Source organism: Bison bison, unplaced genomic scaffold (assembly GCF_000754665.1).
Source record: "Bison bison bison isolate TAMUID 2011002044 unplaced genomic scaffold, Bison_UMD1.0 scf7180017864498, whole genome shotgun sequence".
In the NCBI taxonomy this organism is placed as follows: Eukaryota; Metazoa; Chordata; class Mammalia; order Artiodactyla; family Bovidae; genus Bison; species Bison bison.
In genome coordinates this window covers 5,582,876-5,596,086 of record NW_011495057.1, presented here as the reverse complement: position 1 = coordinate 5,596,086, position 13,211 = coordinate 5,582,876, and the positions used below count along the sequence as shown (strand labels likewise).

The following is a 13,211-nucleotide window of genomic DNA, read 5'->3' as shown; positions in this document are numbered from 1 at the left end:
CAATATACAGCCTTGACATACTCCTTTTCCTATTTGCAACCAGTCTGTTGTTCCATGTCCAGTTCTAACTGTTGCTTCCTGACATGCATACAGATTTCTCAAGAGGCAGGTCAGGTGGTCTGGTATTTCCACCTCTTTCAGAATTTTCCACAGTTTATTGTGATCCACACAGTCAAAGGCTTTGGCATAGTCAAGAAAGCAGAAATAGATGTTTTTCTGGAACTCTCTTGCTTTTTCCATGATCCAGCAGATGTTGGCAATTTGATCTCTGGTTCCCCTGCCTTTTCTAAAACCAGCTTCTTGAACATCAGGAAGTTCACGGTTCACGTATTGCTGAAGCCTGGCTTGGAGAATTTTGAGCATTACTTTACTAGCATGTGAGATGAGTGCAATTGTGCGGTAGTTTGAGCATTCTTTGGCATTGCCTTTCTTTGGGATTGGAATGAAAACTGACCTTTTCCAGTCCTGTGGCCACTGCTGAGTTTTCCAAATTTGCTGGCATATTGAGTGCAGCACTTTCCCCGCATCATCTTTCAGGATTTGAAATAGCTCAACTGGAACTCCATCACCTCCACTAGCTTTGTTCATAGTGATGCTTTCTAAGGCCCACTTGACTTCACATTCTAGGATGTCTGGCTCTAGGTCAGTGATCACACCATCATGATTATCTGGGTCGTGAAGATCTTTTTTGTACAGTTCTTCTGTGTATTCTTGCCATCTCTTCTTAATATCTTCTGCTTCTGTTAGGTCCATACCATTTCTGTCCTTTATCGAGCCCATCTTTGCATGAAATGTTCCCTTGGTATCTCTAATTTTCTTGAAGAGATCTCTAGTCTTTCCCATTCTGTTTTTTCCTCTATTTCTTTGCATTGATCGCTGAAGAAGGCTTTCTTATCTCTCCATGCTATTCTTTGGAACTCTGCATTCAGATGCTTTTATCTTTCCTTTTCTCCTTTGCTTTTCACTTTTCTTCTTTTCACAGCTATTTGTAAGGCCTCCCCAGACAGCCATTTTGCTTTTTTGCATTTCTTTCCCATGGGGATGGTCTTGATCCCTATCTCCTGTACGATGTCACAAACCTCTGTCCATAGTTCATCAGGCACTCTATCTAGTCCCTTAAATCTATTTCTCACTTCTACTGTATAATCATAAGGAATTTGATTTAGGTCATACCTGAATGGTCTAGTGGTTTTCCCTACTTTCTTCCATTTAAGTCTGAATTTGGCAATAAGGAGTTCATGGTCTGAGCCACAGTCAGCTCTTGGTCTTGTTTTTGCTAATGTAGTGCCAAATCCTCCCTGGTTCCTATGAGACACAGTTACAGATCTTTTCTGGAGTAAAGCAAACTCAGCTGGCTGTCAGGTTTAACCTGATTTACCCATCCACTGAGCAAGGATGCAGAACAACTGGAATAAATTCTCATACTTTGTGGTAGGACTGTAGATGGTACAACCACATAGGAAAACAAATTGGCAGCTTCTTATAAAGTTAAACATAAACCTACTAAATGATTCAGCAACTCTGCTCATATATTTACACAAGGGAAAACTTATGTCCATACAAAGACTTGGATACAGATGTTTCTAACAGCTTTACTCACAATAGCCAAAAACACGAAACAACTTGAATACCCACAAATGGCTAAAGAGATAAACAATTCAGTGCAAACAACCACAGTGCACCATACAGTGGAATGCTACTCAGCAATGAAAGGCAACAAATGACTAATGCACGCAACAACACTGGGTGTGTATCAGACACATTATGCTGAGCAAAGGAAACCAAGCGAAGAATACACATTATACTATTCTACTTATTTAAAACCCTAGGAAAGAAAAATCAACAATGATAAGAAGCCAGTCAGTGGTTGCCTAAGGTATAATAAGGGGACTGTCTGGGAAGTATCACAAAGGAGGCTTTCAGGGTGTTGAAAATATTCTATGTATCTTGACTGAGGTACTTGGTACATGAATTTAGTCTTTTGTCAAAACTCACTGCATTGGAAGATAATGACGTCTGTCTAGGTCACCATCTTTCAGCATTTACTTCCCCCAAGCAATACAGAACAACAAACACCACAGCCTCAGCACAACGTGAAGACAAAGAATATCCAAACTTCAAAACAAGAATAAATGAAAAAGCAAAACAACAATTTCCAGTGCACACTTTCTTGTCCAGTGGCGACTGATTCCTCAACTCACTCACCCTATCTCAAAAGGTTATGGACAAAAGCAGACTGAATAAAAATTGCAGGAGAGAGACCAGAGAACTAGTCGCAGAATAAAGGATGAAATATACCACTGGCAGGAAGACTAAGTACATCCCAAGTCAAAAAATACTAAAGAGGTATCCTGGTAGATCAAAGCATGGACCACATTCAACTAATTTCATCCAAACAAGAGATGACTGAGAAAACTCCAGAGAACAGACTGAAGGTGAGCATTTTAATATAAAAGTAGAACTACAACTAAAGTATTGGTGGGGATGAGGAAGGGGGATTAATGTACAGATACTTACATACTGTGACAAATAATGCAACTAAAAATGGGAGCATATAAAGAAGAAAACAGAATATCCACACACATATTTTTAAGTAAGCAACTGGTGAATTTTTAAAGTATCGATCCAAGAAGGACAAACATAAAACTGTAAAACTTTGAGAACAAAGAACAGGAGAAAATTTCTATAACCTTTGGTTATACAAGCATTTCTTATATAAAACATGAGAAGCATAATCTGCAAGAGAAAAAATTAATGAACTGGGCTTCAGGAAAATTAAAACTTTTGCTCTGTGAAGGATACTGGTAAGAGAATGACTTGGATCTTGAATATATATAAAGAACTCTAAAAACACAATCACAGAAAAACAAACAACTCCAAAGAAAAATGGGCAAAAGATCACTTCACCAAAGAAGGTAGTGTTAAGGATAGCAAATAAGCACAAGAACAGATGTTCAACATCTTAAGTCTTTAGGAAAATATAAATTAAAATGACAGTGACAATAACCACTGTATACTTAGAATGGTAAAAGTCAAAAGAATTGGCAATAACAAGTACTAAAATTGGAGTGGAACTCTCCTCATTGCTGGTGGAAATGAAAAATGGTACAGTCCCTCTGATAAACAATTTGATAGTTTCTTAAATAGTAAAACACATACTTACCTAGTGACCCCACAATACTACTCTTAGATGTTAACTACAGAGAAATGAAACCTATGTTCATATAAAAATCTGTATGGAAATGTTTACAGCAACTTTATAGAATCATTTAAAAACTGGGAACAACTCAATGTCCATCAACAGGAAAACAAATAACCAAATTTACATTCAGGTAATGAGTACTGTTCACCAGAACAAAAGAGCAATCTTCTAATAATCAAAATGATGTAGATGAATCTCAAACACATGTTGAGTGAAAAAATCAAATGCAAAAGAGTAGATAATGTAATTTTCCATTTATGTAAGGTTCAAGAATGGACAAAAATGATCTTTGGTGATGGACATAAGAATAGTGGCTGCCAGAGGCAAGAGTTGGAAGTAACTGATTTGAAAGGAGCATAAAGATGATTGATATGTTTAGCATCTTGGTCTGAATTAAGATTACACAGGTATACGTTTGTCAGAATTCCTTGAGCTCTACACTTAAGATCTATGCACTTCACTACTTACAAATTATATTCAAAAGCACTGTTAGCTTTTTCAAAAGGCATCATTAAATTTATTTTACATAAGTATTATTTTGTCATCTCTTTTATGTTTTTAAAAAGAATATTAATTTCTTAAATCAGGCAAAATTTTGATCATTTAATTTCTTTACCTGAAGGATATTGTTCCATTCTCTTTTATTTTGTTTTTCTGAACAGATGATTGAAGTGACAGAATTTTATTTCCTGGAAGGGTAACTTGCTTTAGAATGGAAGCTATAAAAACAAAAGAAGAAAGAAAAAGTAAAATGAAAAAAAAGCAATCATACCACATTAGGAAAAAATTCAGGACAATAGCTATTTTCAGTGCATATAGAATAATCAAAGAAAATTTCAAAGCTTTCTAGATTTAAATTCAAACATTACAATTAATTTATTCCCTGCAAAAGAAATCACAAAATCAAGACCTCTCCATTTCTTTTTATATGTTCCCCAAATTGTGTAGAGAATTACCAGCATTACAAAAATACTATGAAGAAAAGCTGTTACTATGAAGAAAAGAAACATGTTAATACTATATCTTTTGTATTGGTAGATTTTAAAAATACATAAAGACTTATAATTTGTAAGACTGACTTCCAAATGTAGAGAAAAACGTACATTTTAATAAAAGAAATAAGGCAATAGCAAAATTTATAAGTTAAAAAAAGTACTGTATTTACTAGTAGATTGTTTTATCTAGTTACAAAATACCATGAATGGTGTTGATTTAATCTAAAACAACATACATCCCTAAAAAGTGGCTATGTACAAAGAATACAATAAAGCTATTTTCCATAGGTCTCAACTTAAAAGAAATCTCCCTTCTCTGAATATAATGGTGAAAAAAAAAAGGCAAAGAAACCTGTCATGTTCCAAACCCAACATGACGAGGCAGAGATTAGTTATTATCTACCTTGAGAAAACTGACTGGTAGGTATTGCAGTGCTCACTGTCACCTTCTTCTGTCCAGGTTTCTGGATGGTCAGTGCTGGGGAATGGGTAAGAGTGGTCACTTGTTTTGCAAGGCCTCCTGAAGGCTGCTGGACTACCTGAAACAATGAGAACTATGAATACAGTCCTCCAACTAGACCTGCTTTAGAAAAGAACAAACTTTCAACTGTAACAAGAGAACAAATGACTGTCCTCACTTAACCATACATACCTTTACCTTAGCATCAGAAGAAAGCCTAAAGTTTAAATTTGTATGCGGTAAATTTATTTAGCTCAAAACTGAAAACCATGACCATCTCACACTGTAATTTTCAGAGTGGAATTCAAACTTATACACAGCTCAATTTAAATCTCCAAATAGATCTTATTTTCATCCTTTTAACTTACCATGGAAAATTTCAAAGATATACAAAAGCAGAGGGAACAACAACAACAACAAAAATGAAAACACCTATACCATTGTTACCATTATTATAGCTTCAGCAATGATTAATTCTTGACCAATTTTATTTCATCTCTATCCCTACCCACTTCTCCCACTCTCAATTATTTTAAAGCAAATCTCAGGTATATCTTTTAACCCATAAATATTTCAAAATATACCTCTAAAAGATAATGACTTTCAATCAGTTGTTTTTTAAAAGTATCTGAAAGACAGCAATGCTAAAGGCATTCTCCAAGATAATCAAGAAATCCACAGGGTGAGGGTTGGGGATAAAAGAAGAGAAATTAAAATAATAACAGAGCCTTATTTTTAGCTTCAAAGAAGGAAAAAACACAGTTCTTTCACTTCAAAGAAAAACACAGTCACTATATATTTGAGCCAGCTATTGATAGTGAACTATTTTTAAGTCCTCAAACTCATATATGGCTAATATAAATGATCTAGTTTCATAACAATTCTGGAGGTATTTACTTTATTCTATACGCTGGGCTTAACTGCTCAGTTGTGTCCGACTCTTGCAACCCCATGGACTGCAGCCCATCAGGCTCTTCTATCTGTGGGGATTCTCCAGGCAAGAATACTGGAGTGGGTTGCCACGCCCTCCTCCAGGGGATCTTCCCAACATGGGGATTGAACCCAGGTCTCCTGCATAGAAGGCGGATTCTTTACCGTCTGAGTCACCAGAGAAGCCCATAATTTATTCTACATTCTTTTACAAATAAAATTAAATCTAGTGCATATTACTAAACAAGAGTAACTTACAAGAAATCCAAAATGTCCCAGTAAATAATCATATAGGAACTAATGCCCCTAGAGGAGAAATACAAGTTGGAATAATTCAATTGCCATGATTCTATGAGAACTGACTCTTGAAAGAAAGAAAAACCCTTGAAAATAAAGATGTATTTCAGTTGAGATCATACTTCTATATCCTCAAGTTCTAGGAATCAGATTTAAATTCTACAAAGTAATATACATTCAGAGTCTCATGCATTCAGATGAAAACTCAAAACAAATACTCCTAACAACTCTGACTTATCTCCCTATTGTTTATTCCCTTCCCTACTATCTTTTATTTGGTATTCTTTTCATGTTTTGATTATGAAAGTGAAGTGAAGTTGCTCAGTCGTGTCTGACTCTTTGCAACCCCACTGTCAGTAGCCTACCAGGCTCTGCCGTCCATGGGATTTTCCAGGCAAGAATACTGGAGTGGGCTGCCATTTCCTTCTCCAGGGGATTGTCCCAACCCAGAGATCGAACCCGGGTCTCTTGCATTGCAGACAAAGAAAGGTAGTAATAAAATGTTATTAGAAATTTGAGTTAGTCTTCAAACTACTTTTGATACTTTCTCTCTCTCTCTCTCTCTATATATATATATAATGATAATTACAGCATAGAGGCTGGCCCCTAAGGTAAATGGAGGTTCCAGGCCTCTAGGGGACCAGCCAGGAGGCATGGGGTAGGAAAGCCAAAGGAACCCAGCATCAGCATGTGACCGTGGCACAGAATAAGTGGGGAGGTGAGCCTTCACATGGGCTCCAAGACCAGGGCTGTGCATGGCCCAATCTAGGCCCAATCCAGTGCAAGTTCATGTATATGGCAGGAGGCAAATGCGCTGACTGATTTAACAATCCTGGATCCCCATCGTTCCTTGTACTAATGACTGTAACACCTGGGAGCATATGCGCAGCATATTCCTGCACACTTGCTGAACAAAATAAAATATGAGTGAGAAAATATAAAACAATTAAACAGTGTTCTTTCAAAGAAAGTACAGTTTTAGACTCTAATATAAGGCATATAACAGAGACTGATATTAAGAGAGATGGAAATTGGTCCAAGGATGATAGATCTGCTCCTACTTGGCAAGCCAAACAAAGAGCTATTATTAGAAGAGTCAGTGGTTCTGGGGGTATGCAGGTAGAGAAAGACTGGGAAGGGAGAGAAGGAATCTTCAAGGTGATGGTAACACTCTGTATCCTGAAAAGCAGATTTGAGTTACAGAGGTAAGCATCGTCAAGGGTCTTCCCTTGTGGCTCCTAGGGTCAAGAATCTGCCCGCAATGTGGGAGACGTGGGTATGATCCCTGGGTTAGGCAGATCCCCTGGAGAAGGGAATGGCAACCAACCCCAGTATTCTTGTCTGGAGAATTCCATGGACAGAGGAGCCTGGAGGGCTACAATTCATGGACTCTCAAAGAGTCGGACATGAACTAAGCCATTAGACTAACACTTTCACTTTCTCTTAAGCAGTGTCAGAATTTATCCAATGATAGATTTAAATTTGTGCATATCACAGTATATACATTTTAGCTAAAAACAAGAAAAGAGTAAAGAAATATTGATTGGCAGTTAATGATATGCACATTAATATTAAAATATTTTAGGAAGACACCTTTGAAATGTATCAAAAATTAAGATAATTGATGAATGGATAAATCAAGTAGAGCAACTGTAAACAGTAGAATCTAGGTGGTTGGTATACAGTGTTCACAATAAACCTCAACTTTGCTATGTTTGGAAATTTTCATAATAAAACATTTTCTTGAATAAAGAAAAAATAAGACAACATATACCCTATAAATATAGTTTCAATAGTTTATTTTCTGTGAATTCTGATGTCCCCGTATCAAAATAAAACCTAAAAAAATATATATTCTTCAAGTAAATTTAAATGAGCTGGCATTAATCAACCTATGTTAAGACTATTGTTATGTAAACTCTGACTAAATTATAGCCCATGAAGATTTTTCTATGCAATTCCTAATTATATATGGCAAATAGATGGCAGTAGGCCTTACTTGGACTCAGTCTCTTCACCCAAACTTTCATTATTCCTATCTTAGTGGGATTACAATCAACAACTGAATTCTACCTCTCCTCTCACTCTTTTGCTGCTGCTAAGTCACTTCAGTCATATCCAACTCTGTGCGACCCCATAGACGGCAGCCCACCAGGCTCCCCCGTCCCTGGGATTCTCCAGGCAAGAACACTGGAGTGGGTTGCCATTTCCTTCTCCAATGCATGAAAGTGAAAAGTGAAAGTGAAGTCGCTCAGTTGTGTCCGACTCTTCTTGACCCCATGGACTGCAGCCTACCAGGCTTCTCCCTCCATGGGATTTGCCAGGCAAGAGTACTGGAGTGGGGTGCCATTGCCTTCTCTGTCTCACTCTTTTAACAACATGCAAAAAAGGGGAGAAAAAAAAAACCCACAAACTGATAACTCAAGTCTAGATCTAGGTCAGTCCAATAAGAAACTGAGAATGAACTACTTGACTCAATAAAACAATAATCCTTGTTCTGTTTCCTACACATTATGGTTCTCCTTCAAAATAATTAGTTACTATAAGACAAAAATACTATTCAACAACAACAAATCTTTCCTAATATTCTAGATTAATTTATTTTAGATCAGTTTCACTTCAGTATAATAAAACTGAAAATTACCACATTGCTGCTGCTGCTGCTGCTAAGTCGCTTCAGTCATGTCCGACCCTGTGTGACCCCATAAACAGCAGCCCACCAGGCTCCCCTGTCCCTGGGATTCTCCAGGCAAGAACACTGGAGTGGGTTGCCATTTCCTTCTCCAATGCGTGAAACTGAAGTCGCTCAGTCGTGTCCGACTCTTAGCGACCCCATGGACTGCAGCCTACCAGGCTCCTCCGTCCATGAGATTCTCCAGGCAAGAGTACTGGAGTGGCATGCCATTGCCTTCTCCGAATTACCACCTTAATAATGTACTAATTAGTTGTTTTTCTCTTATACCCACAAAACAATAGTAGTTGGACAATGATTTGTTGAATGTACTTGGCCACTTATCAAATGTCTACAATTCTGTAAGAAAGAAATGCAAGTAATACAGTCACCTGGGGAAATATACATCTGAAATAAGGGAAATATCTATGATAAAACTAAACCCTGCAATGGTAGGTTAGGAAGCTTCTTACAACTTAAAAGTGTGACATTTAAAACATCTTATCAAGGAGGAAGAAAACCTATAGAATTCTTCAGAAAAATCTGTACAAGCTAGAAAAGGATAAAGTACTAATGGGAATTTTTAAATTCATGATTATTAAAGGAAACAAACCACACAAACTTTTACACCTGACACTGAACAACAGTCACATATGCATTGTTCAGACCATTACTGGAGACTGCATCCTGAGTTTTAGGACCACAGATTTGATCCAGCGTGGCATTCTCACATTGTAAATAATTATTCACCATGTTTCTTATAAGCTACATTGATTACCGTCTTGTTTCTAGCACCTTGAGTGTTTTCCTCCTCACTTCAACCCAGGATTAAACTGGACTATGGTTTGTAAGGAATTCACTGATGATATTCTTAAACTACCTGAGTAATACTATTTCAAACCTAAGTAATACTAATTTTCTAAATTAGTTGATTTGAAAGAGCATTCAAGTTCAATCCTCTCTGTGGCATTACCATATAGAACAGCTTATGCTGTTTTGTGCCCCAGGTAAAAATCTGCTGTAAAACAGATTACAATGCATCTTCAGAGTCTAGCTGCTCTGGTTTTTGCTGTTTTAAACAGGAAGGTAGGAATACTGACATTAAATCTGTTGACTAAAATTGAAACAAAGGCCAAACAAGAAAGCAGAATTCATAAGAAAACTAAATCACTGCCATTCTTTTAAGAATGAAAGTAGAAGTTTAAAAATCCCTAAAATTTACCAATGGATTTTGTTACATTTTTCTTGATTGAAATAGTTTCTAATGTATAACAAGTCAAGCTTATAGAGTGTAAATGCTGTCAAGATATTATTGTTGCTTAGTTGCTAAGTCATGTCCAACTCTTTGTTACCCTATGGACTGTAGCCTGCCAGGCTCCTCTGTCCATGGGATTTCCTAGGCAAGAATACAGGAGTGAGCTGTCATTTCCTTCTCCAGGAGGAGATCTTCCTGACCCGGGGATCAAACCTGTGCCTCCAGCATGGCAGGTGGATTCTTTACCACTGAGTCACCTTGCAGGCCACAAGATATTATTATCTGACAGTTTTCTGTTTCAAGACATTCTAGAAACCTATAAATTCTTGCCATGAGCACCATAATCTAATAGGAAAGACAATGGATTCTACTTTGAGATCTATTGCTTGTTGAGTGCCAGCAGATTGTTCCCTTAAAATTCTGGGATTCTTAGTTTTCTCCCTGTCTTACCTTCATCAAAATTATTTCAAAATCCATATTGCATACAAGATATGTTTTTAAAACTCTATGTAGCTATGGAGTGTTATATCACTTAGGGGTGGATATGCTACAGATTTTCAATAAAGATGAGCACTAATTCAAGAATCAGCTATGACACAGAGAGAGATCTCCATTCTCTCCAGTGTTACCAAAAGTGACCTTCCACTGGGGCATTTAGGGTCTCCATTCTCTTCAGTGTTACCAAAAGCAACCTTCCACTGGGGCATTTACGGTTCCAGCACCTCCCAAACCTGGCTGTTCAGATAGATGTTTAAGAATCACTGCTTCTAAAGAAGATTTTATCTCTTATATTAAATTCAAACACCCAAGAGAAACATAATGAGGCAGGTACATTTTTCCACTTGAAAATCAGAGCCAGAGTAGGAAGGGATGAAAAAAAAAAAAAGAGTCTGACTACTGTCCAAACTGATCTTTCCTCTTTCATTCTACACCTTCATTCTACACCCAAAGTTTGCCCTCTGCCTCAAAGACCATCACCCACAGATACTAATGTTTTGTCCTGATCACATAAACAAGGCTGAGAAGTTTACTTAGATTTTACTACTCCAAAAAAGCAGAGAACACTAAAACAAAGAGACTCAAAACATAGCCGTTAACATGGAGGTTTATAAAGAACAGGTGCGATCAAAAAAAAAACAAAACAAAAAACAGTTCTGTTACAGGACAAGGTAGGTGAGAACTTGTTTTAAAAAACATAATTTTCAATTAATTCACCATGTACTGTCTCCCACAGCTTAACAGTACTTTCAGTCTTCTGATAAAACTGGTCTTGAGTAAGGTTTATCTAAACACGAATAGATAAACAGCTCAGATTTCACCCAAGTTCTTTTACCCAAGAACTTCCGAACTTACAGAGTTCCAGAGAAAACATCACTTCTTACTCATCTACTCCCCTCATTGTCACCTTCTCTCCTTAGCAATTTTTAAAAGAAATGTTACCATAACATCACCTATGTATTAATAACAAGCCTACCAAAAATATCTAATCTGAATCTAATCTTGAGGAAAAGATTACACAAAAGGATATTCTGAAAAACAACTAGCACTTAAAATTATTACAACACAATGAACAACCACAAAATGCTAAGAACCGTTCTAAATTAAGGGAGTCTGAAAAAAAAAAAATGACAAATAAGGGTAATACGCAATTCTTTACTAGAAACAACTTCAGGAAGCAAACTAGCCAGGAACTTGTTGGGACAACAAAGGAAATATTGTGCCTGTAATAACTTCCCATGCGTGGTAGTACGTTGCAGTTACTGCAAAGAAAAAGAAACCCTTTTCCTTAAGAGATACATGGTATTTAATGGTGCAAAGTCACAATTTCTGCAAACAACTCTTAAATGGTTCAGGAAAAAAACTATGTGTGTATTTGCACCTGTGAATAGAGGGGAAAGAGACAAAGCCAACATGTTCCAACGTTACCAACTGATCAACAATGGTCAAGGGTACACAGGGGTTGATTTTACTAGTCTTGCCAGTTTTCTGAATGTCGGACTTTTTCTAAAGAAGAAACTGAGGAAGAAATGAAAAGATACTCACTAGTTGTTTGACTTTAACTGCCTGTGGGATACCGGCTGGCTGCGCAAGCACGGGGCCCGGCTGCGCGAGTTTAATTTGGAGTGGAGGGCCAAGGACGGGCTTGTTGGACGTGGTCCCAGAGGAAGTAAGAATGGGTTTCACGGACGGAATGCAAACAGCTGCTGCTGAGGTTTTTCCAAAAGGTACCGAGGGGAGCGCCAGCGTCACTGCTGTCCCGGAGACAACCGGCTTTTCAGGCTGCAGAGAGACTGCTGTCACCGTGTTCTGCAGGGATGTCACCAGAGGTTTTGGAGTCTGCAGCACGACAGTTCCAGCTGTTGTCCCTCCAGGCACAGCAGCCGGACCCACAGAGTGAAGAGTCACGACTCCAGTTTTTGCTCCCTCTGGACCAGCAAGTGGTTTCAGAGTTTGTACGGACACAACTCCAGGCACCCCTGCTTCTGAACCAACAACAGCAGGCTTCTCAGCCTGGATGGAAGAAGCTGCCGTTGTTACCACGGGAGAAGGCGTTGATGTCGTGGGACAGGTAGTAGTGACCACCTCGCTAGAAGTCTGCTGAACACACTGCTGAATAAAGCTCTGGGCATTGGGCATCAATTGTCGTAAGGCAATCACACTTTTCTAGAAACAAGAAAGGAAAAAAACCAGCACTGATAACTGAGTAAGTGAGCTCTAGTAAAATAGAACTACTTTGCGTGTCATATCTTGACAACATAAAAAGTATATCAATGTTTCAGCTGAGGAAATCTAATATCAATCATTTACCTTCTGTCAATATCCAGGATATAAATAAAGCTCCAAAGTGCTTCATTTTTCAATTCATAAGTATTATGTCTCAGTATTAAGCTTATAGACCATAGTATCAATTTGGTATCAAATATTAAAACACTTTATCTTACTTATTTGTATTTATCTAAACCCCATTAATAGATCACTCATAACTTCAGTATCTACAAGTTTGTTTACAGGACAGCAGAATCTTAAAAAAACGTTTTTGTTAAATAACTTTCAGACTTTGAACAGAAACAGTCTTTACATGAAAATAAAATAACAGAAACAAGGACAATTTTCTTAATTGAGCTAGAGTATTTTCTGACTGGATTTAAAGTTTGGGTCTCTTTGTATCTTGCTGAAAAAAATAAAAACAGCTTAAACTAAAAAGTAGAAGGTTCTCCCTTTTCATCCCTGGGATTTTTATTTGCTTTTGTTTTTAAGTTAGAAAAAAAGATAAAAAAGGAGAAGGCAAGTAGACTATCTTTTGGTGAATTCTTGAGCTCTTATGGAAGATTTCCATGTTTTGGTACTTAAATTCAGTCAGACCACCTTTACTTAAGAAGCAAATGAGAACTATGGCTCCT

At 37.4% G+C, this 13,211-nt stretch overlaps 1 protein-coding gene across 1 annotated transcript in view; it reads right to left on the bottom strand.

Moving 5' to 3' along the window:
* The window catches only part of TAF4B (TAF4b RNA polymerase II, TATA box binding protein (TBP)-associated factor, 105kDa), a 110,675-nt gene that overhangs the window by 63,999 nt on the left and 33,465 nt on the right, over window positions 1-13,211 (bottom strand). Inside the window, exons 7-9 of the mRNA XM_010828943.1 lie at window positions 11,854-12,474; window positions 4,601-4,736; window positions 3,819-3,921 (exon numbers count right to left, since the gene is read on the bottom strand). Of these exons, the coding sequence (XP_010827245.1) occupies window positions 3,819-3,921; window positions 4,601-4,736; window positions 11,854-12,474 (860 nt within the window). The remainder of the gene's footprint in view (window positions 1-3,818; window positions 3,922-4,600; window positions 4,737-11,853; window positions 12,475-13,211) is intronic.